This window comes from Gastrolobium bilobum, unplaced genomic scaffold (assembly GCF_033153095.1).
Source record: "Gastrolobium bilobum isolate Gb01-03AN ecotype WA unplaced genomic scaffold, APGP_CSIRO_Gbil_v1 utg1559, whole genome shotgun sequence".
NCBI lineage: Eukaryota > Viridiplantae > Streptophyta > Magnoliopsida > Fabales > Fabaceae > Gastrolobium > Gastrolobium bilobum.
The window spans coordinates 350,963-370,043 of record NW_026898385.1 but is presented as its reverse complement, the minus strand read 5'-3'; the positions used below and the strand labels follow the sequence as shown (position 1 = coordinate 370,043).

The 19,081-nt window shown below is 34.8% G+C and overlaps 2 protein-coding genes across 2 annotated transcripts; one reads left to right on the top strand and one right to left on the bottom strand.

Moving 5' to 3' along the window:
- Positions 1–215: 215 nt before the first annotated feature.
- LOC133315584 (heat shock cognate 70 kDa protein 2-like) lies at positions 216–2,701 on the bottom strand. The gene is given in 3 exon segments (XM_061517236.1): positions 216–1,638; positions 1,641–2,123; positions 2,392–2,701. Coding segments are annotated over 3 exon segments (1,947 nt in total). The 5' UTR covers positions 2,606–2,701; the 3' UTR covers positions 216–388.
- Positions 2,702–5,270: 2,569 nt separating this feature from the next.
- On the top strand, positions 5,271–11,001 carry LOC133315576 (inner membrane protein PPF-1, chloroplastic). Its single transcript, XM_061517216.1, has 11 exons — positions 5,271–5,696; positions 6,279–6,389; positions 6,660–6,734; positions 6,904–6,964; positions 7,204–7,277; positions 7,380–7,484; positions 8,609–8,716; positions 8,792–8,895; positions 9,331–9,480; positions 9,558–9,678; positions 10,636–11,001. Exons 1-11 carry the CDS (start codon positions 5,382–5,384, stop codon positions 10,741–10,743), a joined length of 1,332 nt encoding a protein of 443 aa, XP_061373200.1. The 5' UTR covers positions 5,271–5,381; the 3' UTR covers positions 10,744–11,001.
- The last annotated feature ends 8,080 nt before the right edge of the window (positions 11,002–19,081 follow it).

Below are 19,081 nucleotides of genomic sequence, written 5' to 3'. Positions count from 1 at the left end.
ACGGCATCAAATATGGTTGACATCATCTACGTTATTCATAATACTTACTAGGACTAGCATAAGTTTGAATCCATTGTATCCTTCTCTTCACAGCAGGGAGTCAAGTTCAAACTGGCCTGCAATTTTCCCCAACTGCAGCCTATCCCACTCTCCAAATTGAAGGGCAACAAGTATAATAATTCGGAGAAAAACACTTGCATGTTGAAACATCGCGATCAAATAAACCATATGAGCAAATTCACATTATTGCATCCAACGAAGCGGTGACAAAAGTACACTTAAAAAAGGAGAAAAAAGTACATTCAGCTATCCCAAAAAAAACATGCATACAAAACTATTATCCCTAAAGGGTCTTGGCAAAAACAAACTACAATGCGAAATGTTTTGCTTAATCGACTTCCTCTATTTTGGGTCCAGCACCGTTTCCACTACCAGCAGAAGGACCATCCTCATCCATGGCTCCACCCGCATCCCCACCAGCACCCTGATACATCCTAGCTATGATGGGATTGCAAATGCTCTCCAACTCCTTCATCTTATCCTCAAATTCGTCAGCCTCGGCAAGTTGGTTTCCTTCCAGCCACTGAATAGCCTGTTCAATAGCATCTTCAATTTTCTTCTTATCATCAGCAGACAGCTTGGAAGCAATCTTGTCATCTTTGATTGTGTTCCTCATGTTATAGGCATAATTCTCCAATGCATTTTTGGCCTCCACTTTCTTCTTGTGCTCCTCGTCCTCAGCTTTGTACTTCTCGGCTTCCTGCACCATCTTCTCTATCTCCTCCTTGGAAAGCCTGCCCTTGTCGTTGGTAATTGTTATCTTGTTCTTCTGTCCAGTGGTTTTGTCCTCCGCAGAGACATTCAATATACCGTTTGCATCAATGTCAAAGCAAACATTGATCTGTGGGACACCCCTTGGAGCAGGAGGAATGCCAGACAACTCAAACTTGCCGAGCAAATTGTTATCACGAGTCCTTGTTCGTTCACCCTCATAGACCTGAATCAACACACCAGGCTGGTTGTCGGAGTACGTTGAAAACACCTGCTCCTTCTTGGTGGGAATGGTTGTGTTCCTGGGAATCAACACGGTCATGACCCCACCAGCGGTCTCCAAACCAAGAGAGAGAGGGGTAACATCCAGCAATAGAAGATCCTGCACTTTCTCGTTCCCCTCGCCACTGAGAATAGCAGCCTGAACAGCAGCACCATAGGCAACAGCCTCGTCTGGGTTGATACTCTTGCAAAGCTCCTTTCCATTGAAAAAGTCTTGCAAAAGCTGCTGAACCTTGGGGATCCTAGTAGACCCACCAACAAGAACAACATCGTGGACGCTACTTTTATCCATCTTAGCATCCCTCAAACACTTCTCCACCGGCTCCATACACTTCCTGAACAGATCCATGTTGAGCTCCTCAAACCGAGCACGAGTGATACTTGTGTAGAAATCAACACCCTCGTACAGCGAATCAATCTCGATTGTAGTTTGAGCTGTAGAGGAGAGAGTCCTCTTAGCCCTCTCACATGCAGTTCTCAACCTTCTCAAAGCTCTAGGATTTCCACTAATATCCTTCTTGTTCTTCCTCTTGAATTCCTGAACAAAATGGTTCACCATTCTGTTATCAAAATCCTCACCCCCAAGTGGGTATCACCAGCAGTGGCTTTCACCTCAAAAATACCTTCTTCAATAGTGAGTAGTGAAACATCAAAAGTCCCACCACCAAGGTCAAAAATGAGAACGTTCTTCTCACCGGAGCTGCTAGCTTTTTTATCAAGTCCATAAGCAATAGCAGCTGCAGTAGGCTCGTTGATGATTCTCATCACATTGAGCCCAGAAATCACACCAGCATCCTTAGTAGCTTGTCGCTGCGAGTCATTGAAGTAAGCAGGCACAGTCACCACAGCATTCTTTATCGTGGAACCAAGATATGCCTCCGCAATCTCCTTCATCTTCATCAGAACCATAGAAGATATCTCTTCCGCTGAAAATTGCTTCTCCTCTCCCTTGTAATTCACAACAATCATAGGCTTGTCAGCAGGTCCAGCAATCACCTTGAACGGCCACAATTTCATGTCACTCTGCACCGAAACATCGCTGAACCTCCTACCAATCAAACGCTTAGCATCTGCATACGCCAAATCAAACCTTAGTCAAAAGAATGCACAATCTAATTGCATAGATAATACACAATTAATCCAAATAAAATTCAGTTCCGTACTGGCCAGAAGGTAAATTAATTGCACACAGAGGATGATACACAATTTCTTAATTGCACACAGAGATAGTACTGGCCAGAAGGTAAATTACGAAGAGTTTTTCAGCTCGCACTCACATAAATCACGATGCGTAATTTACAAAATAACTGGAACAGAGGATGATGTGAAGGTACTTACCAAAAACAGTGTTGGTTGGGTTCATAGCGACCTGGTTCTTGGCAGCATCGCCGATCAACCGTTCTGTGTCGGTGAAAGCCACGTAGGAAGGGGTGGTTCTGTTACCTTGATCGTTGGCTATGATTTCAACACGATCATGCTGCCAAACGCCAACGCAAGAGTATGTCGTTCCCAAATCGATTCCGATAGCAGGACCCTCACCTTTTGCAGCCATAGCTTCTCACGATTTTGCCTTCAGAAAACTGAAACTGAATTTTCTAGAAAAAATGAAATTGAAATCACTGTAATTTCTTGAACTGAATTTGAAGAGCAGAGAGGGAAGGCCTGTGTTATAAAGAATGGGTTTGAATTCTGGAAGGTTCGGTCTGTGGTTTGTGAACCGTTGGATCTAATATGGACGGCGGATATAATAGAATTGGGCGAGGGAAAAAAAGGTGAGTTGGGTTGTAGTGTTTGGTGTGGGGCTTCCTGCACACTCTGGGTGATTCGAGAATTTTCCCATTAGACTCCACGGTAGCGTGGCACGTTTTGGAGCTCCACGCGCTCAAATTATATTGCTGACCGTTGACGGGTGGCAAAGTTTTATGTTTCTCCCGCGTCATTGGCTGGTTGTAACGACGTCGTGTGATTAACCAATTGGATTTCACCAACGCCGTGTAAAACACTAACGCATGTTTAAAAGCGTTTGCTCCTTCTTCTTTTCTTGGCTGCTTCTCAATTCTCATCCACCCAAACGGCACACTATCAATTAGTTGGAGAGGGGAAAATGCGATTTACTTGGTTGCGATTCATCTTTTCAAATTTCACTGATTTCTCAACCACAAAATAGTTTTTTACGTACTTAATCGCCCCCTCTGAATAATTAAATTAGGTATTTATAAAAATTATGGATTGTATAGTAAAAAAATAAAGTATTATAAAAATTACAAAATCATAAAACTTATTAATTCTTGTTATAAAAAATGATTTTCTTGTGTGTAAAAGATTTCGCTTACTAATATGTTTAATCTTCTTTTTTTATTAGTCTTCTGTGGGCTTACATACTTACCTTTGATTTGTCAATATTATTTTTTAAGAATATTTTGAAAATTTTAATCCTTTGATTTCTTTATTAGAGCATTTAATGCTTTTTTTTTTTCAAAAATGTGAACCAAATAAAGAAAGGAAACAATTTTCTCAACCAAAGATGAAATTTGAAAGTTGTTTTCAGTAAGAATTATGCTTAGGGACCTAGGCACTCAAATACTTAAGAGTTAGTATTAGAAAATTAGAATGTGGGAGAGATGTACCCTTTTAAAATATAAAATTAATCCTTTTATTATTTGATGTTAAAACTTTCGGTTTGGCCTATACTTAAGAGTTAAGACTTAAGACCGACATAGCTAAATGCCAATTTTGAACTCCTTTAACAAAGTAAACCTAAAATTGAAATCTATCAAAAAAAAAACGATTGGTATTAAAGAAGAAGCTAGGATTGAGATTAATGGATGATATAGGATATAACATTTAAAGGTTTGATGTTTGTCATTTTAAATGACATAAATTATGTTATTTTAAAGAGGACAAAATATCTAATGTTACTTTAGATAACTTTCCCTAAAGTTCATCGAAACAACGTCGTTTTGGGTTGAAAAATTAAAAAACTAGAATGACAAAGACTATTATAACTCTGAAATAAATTAAAATTACAAGAATATCATAATTTCTGCCCAAAACGACGTCGTTTCGACGAACATTAGATAAAGTTATCTACTGTAACTTTAGAAAAAACAAACCCTATTTTAAAATAGAGATAGACACAAGAAATAAAAATCACAGGAGAGAAAGTGGTTGAATTTTTTTTAATTTAAATTTTAAATAAAAAATATTATTTTATGTCTATCTTTCTCTTAAAATGACATAATTTTATGTCATTTAAAATGACAAATACTTTTTTCAACATTTAAATATATATTTTTTGAAAAATAAAATAAGTTATTGTAAATGGATTTACTGTCCCTACTGTAAATATAAATAAATTATTTCCATTCATTCATAAAACAACATTATTTTAGAATTAATGCAGATAATTTATCTGTATTTATTAAGAAGAAATGAACTCATTATAAAGGATTTAATATTTTTCTTTTATCTCTTACACACATATAGAAATATACATATTTATATATATTTTTTATCTTTTTTCCTAACATATGCTCACATGGATGTCATATTTTTTTATGAATATATAGTAGATAAATTTACAAAAAAAATATTTCTGTATTTATTGCAGATAAGTTATTTGTATTTACTCCCAAAATAACTTCATTTTGGTGTTAAAATATTAAAAAAAAATTTATAAAGACTATTATAATTCTGAAATAAATTAAAATTATAAGTCCCAAAATAACGTCGTTTTTGCAACTCAATACAAATATCTTATAAGTAGGGATGGCAAAACGGGCTTGGCTTGGCGGTCCAACCCGCCCCATCCGCTAAACGGGGCAGGAGTGGACTTATTTTTAGACGGGTTGATGGCGTGCATAGACGGGTCAGTGTAAAATAAGCTCGGGCTGGCGGGCCAACTCGTCCAACCCGCCAAACAAGGCGAGATAAGCTGAATTTTTCTGCTCACTTTTAAAAGTAGAATGAGACGGACTGACTCATTTTTTAACGAACTGACGGCGCGGCGGAGCTGGGCAAAACAAACGAACCCATAAATTTATCTCAAGGAACATTAAATATATATATATTTTTTTAAATATTCATGCACGCGTAAAAATTTGCTTTTACGTGAAATCAATTTATTTAAAATGACCTCAAAACCCTTAATCTTATGACGTGTCACTCAGTTGCTGGCTGAAAATCAAAAGGAAAATGTAACAGTATCCAACGAGCGCCATGTCCTTGCCTCGCAACAAAGGGATAATTGGGAAATATTCTCTCATCTCAAAATCTGTCATGAGAAGCTGAAACGTCTCGTGCACAAATATCCTTTTAGCTTCTCATCCATGGCGAAGACACTGATTTCGTCTCCATCATTCATCGGAACGCCGCTTCCTTCACTCCCTCGCCACCACTTCACTCACCACCGCACAAGGCTAGTCTCCACCAAGGTTCAATTCAGCTTCCACCAAATTCCCCCAATTCAATCCATAAACCATTCCATTGACTTCGCCGATATCGTCACCAGAGCTGAAGGCCTTCTTTACACGCTCGCCGACGCCGCGGTTGCGGCGGATTCGGCGACTTCCACTGATGCTGCCGTGCAGAAGAACGGAGGCTGGTTCGGCTTCATCTCCGACGCCATGGAATTTATTCTCAAGGTAATCTTCACAACTCGTGCTCGTTAACTTCCTATATAAGGACTATGTTTCGTTTATTAAGATTGAGCTACTTATGAGCCTTGAAATTCACGGAACTTATTTTCTCGAGGTTGTACTGTAGCTTGCTTAAGACACTCTTCGTCGTTGAGATTTTGCTAAGAAGAGTGAAGCGTTGATTTTAAACTTATAAAGTTTACAAGAGAATGATGTTTGTTGATGTGGTTAAATTCTAGGCAACTTCTGATCTTGAGATGATGTTCATTCTTTTTTATTTTTTGTTTTATGGAAAGCTGTAATTGGAATTTGAAAGAGTAATACAATTTGTTACAAATGGTTTTATAGTTTCTATGAAATTGTTCACGAATAGCACACTTTATTTGGCTCTTTGTTTTACAGTTAGCATGTCATAAAGTCCAAAGAAACAAAGAAGTAAAGAAACTACCTTACGAAACGCTAACACACTTACTCCATGTTTCTGTAATAATTTTTGAATGTTATGGAAATGTTTTGGAGATGTTTGCCTTTTGTTACTCAGGTTCTTGTGGTTTAGATGTTATGTCACGGTTATTGTTTTGTTTTCAGGTGCTAAAGGATGGTCTTGCCGCCGTGCATGTGCCTTACACATATGGATTTGCTATCATATTGCTCACTGTGTTAGTTAAGGCCGCGACACTTCCCTTGACAAAGCAACAGGTTGGTACAAATTACAGCAATTTATAGAGCCAATTATGTAATGAAAAATTTACAAATTTACTGAAACCTTTAAATTATGTTAATTGCTTTGAAACAATTTTCTTCCTTTATGCTGAAATAATTGGAATATTTTGTTTTTCAAAGCCTGACAAACTTCTTCAAAACACTATGAACAAACCGTAAATGAATTTTAACTTTCAATTATATGAAATTTTACATTTATGCATCACTTGACCACATGAAGTTCTGATTTTAATTGAATATATATAGGTCGAATCAACACTGGCTATGCAAAATCTTCAACCAAAAATTAAGGCCATTCAAGAAAGATATGCTGGCAATCAGGTGAGGGATGTTGTTGGTTATTAAGCATCCAGTTTGATCTCAAGTGAATATTGATTTTGTTGTACCTTTAAATAATAGCATGGTTATTTACAAAAAAAAAATAAAAAAATAAAAAAAAATAATAGGATGGTTCTTTCTAAACTATTCATTTTGTTGCCCTTTTTTTAAGGAAAGAATACAACTTGAGACGGCAAGGCTATATAGGGAGGCGGGGGTTAACCCATTGGCAGGTGCTTTTTCTCTTGTTGTTGCCTTTCTCTTCTTCTCAACAATGGTCTGTATAATAATGCCTTGACATACGAAGCAAATAGCACTTGTATAATCATACAAAAGTATTGTTTTGAAGTAGTGGTTCTATAGAAATAGTGATTTTAATTGTTTTATTCATCCATATTTCACCCTGGCTTTTCTTTTATCATTAGCGATATAATGATATACGGCCCCAACTTGACGTCATCATTTTGTATAGGTTGTTTACCGACTTTGGCTACAATTCCAGTCTGGATTGGTCTCTACCAAGCTTTATCAAATGTGGCAAATGAGGTAATTGATGGTATAAACTTTTATAATTTGAGCAGAGATTTTTACGGACAAATTACACATAGAATGTGATTTTTGCTTATTTGGAAAACCTTTAATTTGAAGGGACTGTTAACAGAAGGTTTCCTTTGGATCCCCTCGCTGGGTGGTCCTACTACCATTGCTGCTAGACAAAGTGGATCTGGAATTTCTTGGCTTTTTCCATTTGTGGTAAGAAAGAAATATTTTGCTTCATAGGTGAAATGATAATTTGCAATTGGATATTTTTTCCCTCATCGCTGTGAGAGTGTGTCATTGTGATTTTCAGACAGCACACTGTTTACTCTTTACAGCCATTTTCTTTGAAACTTATTCGTGGTCGTGGTTCTTGAGACCATATAACTTGAACTTGTGTATGACATACAGTACATTTGGCGATAAAAATTCTTCTAGTAGTTAGGAATTTAGCATTTTTTTTGGGCTATGGTCTGTTCACTGCAAGACGTGCTAGATTCCTTTTCCAATTTATCCATATGCACTATTGTAGGAGCCAATCTTAGATTTCAGTAAATATGAAATATGGTTTATTCAGCATTGATTCAAGTTATGATCAAATATTATGACATAGAGTACATTTGGTACTAAAATTCTTGTAATAGTTAGCAATTTAGCATTTTTGGGGGGGCCATGGTCTGTTCACCACAGTACGGGCCAGGTTCCTTTTCCAATTCATCCATATGCACTACTGTAGAAGTCAGTCTTCTTAGATTTCAGTGAATATAAAATATGGTTTATTCAGTATTGATTCAAGTTGTGATCAAATATGGTGATTTTCTCTTTGAGTTTTAATCTGGGCAGAAATTATTGAGTTTGATTTACTGCATCATTAGTTGCTTTATGATTTTTATGAAACTCAATATTTATTAGTTGTGGTAGATTGAGTAGTGTGGTAAATGTTTGACAATTTTGGTGGATAACAATATATCCTTGAAGACTTTAGTATTTATTCTCTTTGAATAACTCATTTCCTTATTTTCTTTCTTTTTACTAGAAACGAAAATCATAAATTTTTTTTTTGGTGCGGTGGTTGGGGGTGTTGCATTTTATTACCTTCTCCCTTCTGTTGACTCCTTCCCTATATTTCCTCTCTTATCACATAAAAAACCTGTTGGGGTTGCAAAGATTTGAACTAAATTTGCTGATGGCAAGGAAGGGGGGGAATAAATGATGTAGTTATAGATGGAATGTTCATTTGCTGAAGTCAGCTATCAAGAGGAAATAAATGGCAAACTTTGTAAATTGATTTTATACTTTTTTGTCATTATACAGTATCATAACAAACATCTGTTATGCAGGATGGTCATCCACCTTTGGGTTGGTCGGATACTGCAGCATATCTTGTTTTACCTATTCTTCTTGTTGTTTCTCAATTCGTTTCGATGGAAATCATGAAACCACCTCAGGTAAACTCATCGGTTCTTCTTCTGTTTCGATTTGTTTTCGTTTACAAGGCAGGCCTAAGTGACTTCTTTTGACAGACAAATGATCCTACTCAAAAGAATACACTTCTTGTTTTCAAGTTTCTTCCACTCATGATCGGTTACTTCTCTCTATCTGTCCCATCAGGACTAACAATTTACTGGTTAGTTTTTCACAAGCTATATTAATGCAATCCTTGCTAGTCAATAAATTATTTTGCATATTTTTTCCGTAACTTCAAACATTCTTTATTTGTTTAAATTGGTGGCAATAGTATTTATCTTCTACTCTATCTAAGCAAGTCCAATTTGGTCAGAAAACTCAACTAATTGTATCCATACAACTCTTCTTTATTTCAGAAACCATTTCATTGATATACCTGCCTAATCTGTGCAACACAAACAAAAGAGAACATATGCATGAGAACTTAAATTCTTCTTTCTGAAGGAAATAATAACATGTTCATCAAGGGAATGCTTTCTCATGATTAAAAATTTTTGGTTAGATTTGGGAGACAGTTATGACAACATTGCTTCTCTGCTAAGGGTAATGAAAGAAACAATTTTGTTGCTACTTGATTTTGTAATTCTTTTACTAGGTTTATAAATAATGTCCTGAGCACAGCTCAACAAGTATGGTTGCGCAAATTAGGAGGTGCAAAACCTGTTGTAAATGAAAATGCTAGTGGAATTATCACTGCAGGACGTGCTAAAAGATCAGATTCTCAGCCAGCAAAGGCTGGTGAAAGGTCAGTGTTTTATGGTACAATATGCGGCCTAAGTGTTTCACCTCCTCTAGGGCTTATAAAAAATTGATGATCTACAGGTTTAGGCAATTAAAACAAGAGAAGAAAATGTTAAGCAAGGCACTGCCAGTGGAAGAAGTTCAACCTCTGGCTTCTGGTTCTAATTCTGACGATGGCTCGGATGTAGAAAGTGACAAGAAGGTAAATATTCAATCTCTAGAGTTTCTTGCTCAGAAGTTTATGTGATAGAGCTGTCCTTTAAGAGAGAAGAAGAATTAAAGGAAAAAGAAAATTCTCCACGTTAACACGATTTGGTATTGCACACGGAAAACTTCTTTATAGACTCAATGCTATTATAAAAGGAACAATTCCCGACTATCCTTAAACTTCGAATCACGTCTAAGATGAAATATCTCTTTCATTCGCCCGTATATAAGTAAAACTAATCATGTCCAGCCATAGAATGGAAGATCGAAATTTTCTTTCCCTATTGCAATTGTATGCTGCTCACGATCATTCTGTAGCCCTTTCATGCAGTGATTCTTGGGAATATAGATTTATACGAAATGAAAATGCAGATATTCTCATAAACGTACAAAGACGAAGATAAAGAAGGATAAACCATTATGTATTTCTCAATGAATAAAATGAATTACGCCTAGTGATGTTTATATACACAACAGATAGGTCTATTGCTATGTAAAGTACGAAACTAAGTACAACTAGTACAAAGCTAAAATACAACTAATCATTGATACAATTACAACAGAGTGATGTCACGTGAGTCTGTTATCCATAGATAGTTTCTTCAGTTCCTACTAACTTCATAACTGTCACTTCAGAAACTTCATGGCGTGTTAAATATCCCAATCAATTCGAGGCCTGATTCTCTTCCACACTTTCCCAACTCACTTTTTCCTGATTCTTTATTCGACTCTCTTCTCTCTTTTTATTTCTTCCTTTCCCTTCCAACCATCTAACCAATTCCCTTTCTGATTTTCCTGTCATCCTTCCACGTGAGTAAGAGGTTACGTAGCTGTTCTTACGTTTGGTTGTCTTTTTCAAATAATTTACTGTGACTGTTATATTCTAAGATTGTTGTTTGGGATTTTCATTCTTTTGCCAAAAATGCCCAATTCTAAGTCAACTTATATACAGGGAGAGGAAGTTGCAGAAGAAGCATTTGCTTCTAAAGTTGGCGAAGAGGTTCAAAATTATTCTAGGGAAAGAAGAAGCAAGCGCTCGAAGCGGAAGCGTGCTGTATAAAAGGACCGTATACGGTTGTTTGTAGTTTATAGTTAGTCTTGTATATCTTCACAGATTGTACCAATTTTGGGTTGGCAATTTAATTGAATTATGTAATTTAATCCTGCAAAATATCTTTGTTTCGTTTAAGTAATGTTCCACCTTACCTAAAGCAAATTGTCTTCTGACAAGTTTAGTCTCTTACAGTCAAGAATTTCTTGCTGGATAGAAGGGCGAATAAAAACTTACATAACATTGAGAAACACGGCAGGCTGCTATAACTGCAGTCCTGACTTTTGGAGAAATGTTGTTGAACGGAACCTGAATTTGCTGACTATAGATGTTCTTAACGTTAAAACTCAGTTGAATGATGACGTTTGTTGTTATAAAATAGGAAAAAACACTTCTCATGTTACCGTATGAAAAGTATTTTCTTATGTGTGTTAGAATTGCATGCAAATTTTCTTTTCTTTTCTTTAATAAGTGTGATGTCCATCGTTAATTAGTTGAGTCAAAACATGAGAAAATAATTCTCTTTAACATGAAAAAATCAAAGCGCTCTAAAATAACATGAAACTAATTGCATAAATTTAGAACTAGTGGAGGTAGGGGTGTTGTCGGGCCATACTTTGGTTTTAAAAGGATAAAACTGTGTTTAAATGAGTCAATCTGATACTTGTTATGAATAAAAATATCGGCATGTGGCTTATTTACAAAAAAAAAAAAAAATTGGTTTAGCCTGTTATCATTTAAAAAAAATAAGACAATAAAAATGTATCCAAACAGAATATACGATCAACAGCACTAATAATTTCATAGAGATTCATAAATTCAATGTATATCCAAACAATATAATATAAAACAAAATCGTTTAAAAAGTCTATTTAATCAATAAAATGGGATGAAATAGATTGAGGAGAGAAAGAGAGTATTATGAGTAGTATAAAAAATAGGCCAGCCTGAAAGGTTCTAAGGTTGAGTTTTTGAATTGGAGCCTCAGACCTTTTTTCTAATACAAGTCTGAATCTGATTTTAACAATTAATCTTAAGGGGTTTTCGTTTGTCATGCAACATGACATGATAAAGTTTTCTACTGACACAATATTTCATGGGCCCCACAATTTATGAAAAAAGAAAAAAAGAAATAAAATAAGCACGGAAAACGAATCTCTACAACATGACATGATAATTTTTTCTACAACATAACTTTTATAAAACCCTAATTTTAAATATGTAAACGCAAATCTTTACGAGCCGGGTGAAAGGCCATTAATTTACTACCCTAAGGGTGTGTTTGGTTGGAGGTTTTTGAGGAGATTGATAGACAAATATGAAGTGGGGAAATTGGATGTTCATGTTTGGTTGAGAGAGGTTCCTAATTTAGGTACCTAAATTCCTTTGCTAGCAAATCACCTTATCTAGCATTTTGAAGCAAGAAAGCAGGCCAAAGAAACCCTTTTCTGATGTGGTTTTCTCAGTTAGCTATGCATTTAGATATACTGTGTAATAAGAAAAAAAACTTTTTTTTTTTGGGTAAAGGGCAGCAAGGCTTATCAACATTTTTTAAAAACAAGGATATTTTTGTAATATCACATTTTTTTTTCATTTATATTTTACCAAAAGTCAAACATAGATTTTACAAAAGTTATCTAATTTCTCTGGTAAAAATTTTTCCTACCAAACAATTTTTTTTACATTTTCCTACCAAACTCATTTCTCAACTATTTCCCTACTAATCACATTTTACTATGATTCGTAAAAATTTCTCCTCAACCAAACACCCGCTAATTGCAGGGAAAGAGTGCTCCAAATAAGAGATCTCGGAGCTGGAAATTTAGATAGGTTAATTTTGTCAAAACGCTATGGCGGAGGGTGTTAATTACAGAGCCTGTTTGTCAACGTGCACTGCTTAGTGGAAGTGGTATAAAGCTGCTTTCATCAAGCTTGAAAAGGTGTTTAAAAAGTAAATCGAGATTTACTTGCCTTGAGTAAACTACGAATATTCAATTAAATACCATTTTGTACAAACACAATGCTCCTAAAAACAATAGTTCCAGTTTACATGATTCCAGTGATCTCCTATGACTTGGAGAGAAATAGCTTTTGACGTCTCTACTCAATGCTGATGCCGAATATGTGTTTCAATCTCTTTATGGTTTAGTTGGCGGGCGGTGATTCCCTATTGGGTTAGGCCCTGATGGGCTCTTGCGATTCTTCTTTTCTTTAACCTGTTATTTTCATTGTTCAAATCAGGATTTTGTCATACAATTATTAAGCAAAATGAATAAATAACATAAAATAAGTGATTGATGTCTTTACTAACCCATGAAGCTATGTCATGTCCAGCATGCGGTTTTGAGCTAGCCTTTAGGGTTCTGAGCTTGAAATGAACTGTGGGCAGGAATATAGAGTACCGTGAGATACAATTGGTTGCAATATATAACCACTACAGAATCAGTTGTTTGTGCTTGTCAAATTAAACGAACAAACATTAGAAAATTGACATCTCCACCAAATAATGTAATAACTTCACACGTACGTGAATATTTTTTTCAAGCCAAATAGTTCATTTACAAATTTTTTGTTTATAAACTACAATATCTACTTTCAAAAATACAATAGGTTACATTATATACTATGTATTTCCGAGAAAATTTGTAAAAAAATTTATAAATGAATTTTTCTCCATAGTCAGAGCTATTTGTATGAGAATGTGAAATACCTGATTGGATAGCCTGAACATTAGCATTGACGTGATTGAATGCTGAAGCAGCAAGCAGCAGCCATGCAAATAGAAGATGGACAAAAATTTGGGTTCTCATCTTTGGCATGCTTCTAGTGAATAGAAGGGTTGCGCTCTTAATGGGATATTTCACGAGTATGTTGCAGTTTTTATATGCTATAACTTTTGGTATTATATAATCATGACGAAACTTGAAATTTTATGTGAGAATGTTTGTTAAAAATGCCCGGGAATCCTATGCCATTACGCTGCAACTATAAAAGATCGAGAATCTGCATTTATCCTCATTGCGGTTTGACTTCTTATCTGTTATCATTTCTCTGTTATCATTACGTCCATGATAATTTTAGAAGTACTTGTCATTATTTTACTCTCGAGTGTTTCGCTATTCTGTCGGCATCCTCCCCAAAATATATTAGTTAATTAAAATTTTAACAATACTATAGCGTAACGAATGAGGAACCTTACGAAGAGTGACCAAAATGTTACATTTTGTCAAAAAATTTATTCAAATCCCAAGCGAACAGTATTTTTTACCAGACTGTCACGTGTCATAATTCGCTATCACTAGTAGCGAATTTCGTGGCCAATAATTAATTTCGGACACGTGGTCATACTGCAGACCAAATTCACTACCAGTAGTAGCGAATTATGACACGTCATCTTTTTCCTGCGAAAGTGTGCCACGTGTCAAAAATACATTCGCGAACATAATTTGCTACACATTGTAGCGAATTATTACCTGCTTGACACGTGTCATTCTTGCTGGCTGTGCATTTTGACGTGGCATAATTCGCTACACTGTGTAGCAAATTATTTGCAAACATATTTCGCTACACAGTGTAGCGAATTATGCCACGTGGCATTCTAGGAAAATTTACTGTTGGCGTGACAGTCTGGTAATTTTTTTGGCCAAACGTGACAAAATGGTCACTGTTTCGAACCTTGAAGCCCGTTTTGATAGAATTTTTTGAACAATACACATCATTGACATGGTTTAAAATATCTGTTTATATGTGTATCATTGAAAATTCAATTGTAAGTGATAAAAAGTCTCATATAAGTGAAACGATCTATAAATCTAATGCATTAAGATTTTGAATTGAGATATGATATCAGAATCTCTTAACATGAGTTTGTCGCTTAGGCCCAGTTGATATGTGAAATTATGGATGTAATTTCCCCTAATTGGCCTATGTATACCGAATATTTGGAGACGATGATTGGTGTTCGAATTTGTATATTGCGCAAACTCATCTTGTGGATCAAGAGGGGACTGATCCACTCTTAATTGATAACCTCATCATTCATCAATACTCAAAGGAATGGACCTTAAAGTTTTGACTTGAAATATGGTGTCAGACCTTTTTGTTCTGGGTATTTAATATGTCTCCCCAAATTTGAACTACCCTTACTGCTGCCAAACATGTATTCGGTGGGTAAATGCGCCTTCGTTGTTCATCGCATTTGGCCTAAATTAGATTTATTTATTTTTTTCCTGATACAATGGCTTTCTCATTCCTTTTCTTTGCTTATTTAAAGGAGTTAACTAAGAGCGCTATAGCTGGAATGATAGACAGCCTGACTTATGTGAAGCATGATGAAAATCTTTAGTTACAAAGTCAAGTGTTGCTATGATTGCTTGAATTGGAATTGAATTGATCACCGAACCACACTAATCTATAAAATAAATGTGCCAAAATGTTTTGTGGTAGCGAACTAAACGAACAAACGCGGGACCCATGAAATTAGGACGATGTCTGGTTAGAGCAAACTAATCCACTGATCTGGTTAGCCAGAATATCTTGGCCTGATTTATTTATTAGAAATATTTGCATAAACTTTTAGTTGCATTATCTATATAAATTATTATGAGTAATTAATAATTAATTGTCGTAATTATTGATGTCTCAATGATTTATAAGTTTAACACATTTACGTTGAGTATACTAAATTTACATAAGAATTTTTCTTATCGTATATGTTGAGCCTTATTTAGTTTATATCTTTTATTATTCGGTTTGTAATTTTTTAATCTAAAATTGTAATTTTTAAATAAATAATATGATGTTTTTTTTTAGAAAGAGTATATAATTAGACTCATTTGTTATCCGTAAACCATTGTATGCCTTTTGAGAGAGGTGGGGGCTGGGGAATGATTATGACTTGATTTGACTAAGCACAGTGGTTGAGGGAATAGGGACGTGAAAATGGCGGACAGAGGGGGTTGGTGTTTATTTTTTGGATTTTCTGTTTTGTTTTGTTTTGTTTTTATAAGATATAAATTTATCTTTTAGATACATATAAAATTATATTTGGCTTATAATTTCTCATTTTCTTTTTTCTCTTCATTTGAGTCTACATGAATTCTATTTATTTTTATGAGGAAAGATCCATTTATAAATTTTTTTTACAAATTATACTAGGTATGACCGGTCATACACTCTTGATTAAAGTATGACTGGTCATACTTAGTATAGTTTGTAAACAAAAAATTTGTAAATATAACATTTATCTCTCTCTATATATATATATATATATATATATATATATATATATATATATATATATATAAACTTATCTCTTATTATATAAAAAATATTAAATCTTTCTTTTTTGTTTTTCATTAAGCACTCAATCTTCTCCGGTCATCTTGTTTTCAGAGTACGATCTTATGGTTAGTTTCTTATTAAAACAGATGATGTGTTGGACCACTGTTACCCGATAAAGAGTGAGACTAATTCCCTATCCGAGAGTTAGAGTGTAAGGATTTTCACCTGTAGCCAAAAAAACGTCTGCCAAGAATTGAACTCATATCCTATCCTTGGGTTTAAACCCTTATTCTTTTAATATCAATCATTAAAGAATCCAACTAATCTAATTTTAGATTTGTATCTCTCCGTTCTTACTTGGGGTGTTTGGTAGAGGAAAAAAAATTATTTGATAATCACGATTCTCAAGAATATGGTAGGAAAATAAATTTTCCAAAAATATCACAAAAAAATTATTTGATAGGCCAAAATATTTTCAAGAATAGTATATTAATTTTTCTGATAATATGTTTGATTGATTATAAAATATTATTGAGAATGTAAATGATTTTACAAAACTGCCCTTGACCACCTACCCGATTCAATTCCAAAACATCGCTACCTTGCCGTTAATTCTTCAAGTCCCAATTAAATATCCTCTTAGGATGTGTTTGGTTGAAGTTTTTTTTAGGAATAGATTGGGAAGTGTGGGTGGGTATCCCAAAATACCATGTTTGGTACAAGTTTATGGAAAAAAAAGTCTAGGAAAGAATTTTGCATAGGAAACCATATGCTACTTCATTTTGTGCTGAAATTCATTGTTTTAAAATACCGCTTGAGGTGTGGTATTTTGGAAAAACTGGGGAAGTAGAAAACTGAGCGTGAAAATTGTGACCAAAGTGACCCTGCACATGCAAACTTAGTGACCCATTCTCATCTACAGATCTGGAGATATGGTTACCCACCGCCAAAAGCTTGGGGTTGTGGCGGGGGAGGACGGTGGTGGAAGTTGCGAAAATACAGAAGATAAAAAAACCAGGTTGTACAGAGACACTTATCACGTAATCATGAATTCGTTTATTCTTCTTAGGTCTATGTCAGTGTATTCCGCGAGAGAGTAGATTTCATCTTCATTATCAAATTGATTCATCAATACTTCTGGTTTTCCACCATTTTTTGTGGTTAAGAAAATCTTTCTCCGAGAAAGGATTTCACAGAGATAAAGACAGAAGTATGGTTGATGGAACATTGGCTCGTTGGAGGAGAGATGTCATAGCGAGCTATTGAGATTCAAAAATAAAAAGAGTTACTTTCGTAATTTTATATCACTTTTCTATCAGTATTTTACCCTTAACCAAACATAGACTTACAAAACTTTAATCAATTCACCCGGTAATATTTCGTCCAACCAAACAACTTTTTTTCAACTTTACCAGTAAACTTACTTTCTCACAATTTCCCTAGTAATTATATTTACCTAATAAAAACAAAGGTGGTTAAGAATATCTTTCTCCGAGAAAGGGTTTCACAGAGATAAAGATAGTAGTATGGTTTATGGAACATTGGCTTGTTGGAGGAGAGATGTCATAGCAAGCTATTGGGATTCAAAAAGTAAAAAGGGTTACTTTTGTAATTTTATATCACTTTCTTTATCATTATTTTACCCTCAACCAAATATAGACTTATAAAACTTTAATCAATTTACCCGGTAATATTTCGTCCAACCAAATAACTTTTTGTCAACTTTACCAGCAAACTTACTTTCTCACAATTTTCCTAGTAATTATATTTACCTAGTAAAAAAAAATTCTTCTCTACCAAACGCCTCCTTAACTTCTTTTTCTTTTCTTTTTTCCTTCCAAAGTTGAACAATTTAAGAGTTAACTTTTGAAAAAAATTGAAACATTAAAATATGGGTTTTCTAAGATGGTGACATTTGAGGCGAATTGAAAAGAAAAAATGGAAGTGTTACTGTTCAAGGTTCAAGCTTCAAAGATGGAGGAAGCGGTTTCGCTGTTGAGACACTCCGACGGGGAAAGGGTTGTTGCCGGATACTCACGAGCTTGTTGCAACTGCTGCCAAGGATGATGGGAGGTTGAAGAAGGGCCAAAGAGGAGAGAGAGGAGGGACATCTTGCTCCCAAAATATTTGAGAGATTTTCCCATCAAATGGGAATCCAAAAATACAACAATAACCAAATACACACAAAACAAAATTTCAAAAAAAAAAAACTCCTAATTTTTTTTTCAAAATGAGCTACCAAGGGTGTGTTTGAATGTGTTTTTGTTTTTTTGTTTTTATAAAACTGTTTTAAGAGTGAAGTTTGAAAACTGATTTTGAGAGTAAAAAAATAATAAAATTTGTTTGAATATGGTTAGTTTAAAAGTTATAAAGAAGATAGAATTATTTACAAAAATGTCATTAATGAATTCTCATATTAACAAAAATGTCACCGCAAAATAATTTAAAATAAAAAAAATCGATTTAATTACGAAAATGTCATTAATGAATCCCCTTATTTACCAAATTGCCACCGCACAAAACTAAAAACCACAAAACAACTTTGGAAAACATGTAAAACTTGTTTTGCTTTTTCGATTTCCAAAACTAAAAAGCAGACACGATTTTTAAAACAGGATGCATGAAAACAGGTTTTCAAACAAGTTTTTTTGTTTTATTATTTTTAAAAACTAAAAACTGTTTTTGAAAACACAAATCAATCAGGCCCCAAATATAGTGTTAAGAACCTTAGGATATATCACTCCAAAAGCTAGCTCAAAGGGTGAGAGTGACCAAGGCCTTATAAAGGCCACATTAGTTGTTCTTCAACCAATGTAAAATTATATATCTCAACACGCCCCCTCACGCAAGAGCCCTCTTGGCTTAAAGCGTGGATTATGCAACAGGCTCAATCTTTGGTTTACCTTTTTTGTGCTTCCACTTTAAAGTGGAGGGCAGTGAGGATCGAACCTCAAACTCTAATATCATGTAAAGAACCTTGGGATACACCACCCTAAAAGCTAGTTTAAAGGGTGGGAGTGCCCAAGGCCTTATAAAGGCCACATTAGTTGTTCTTCAACCAATG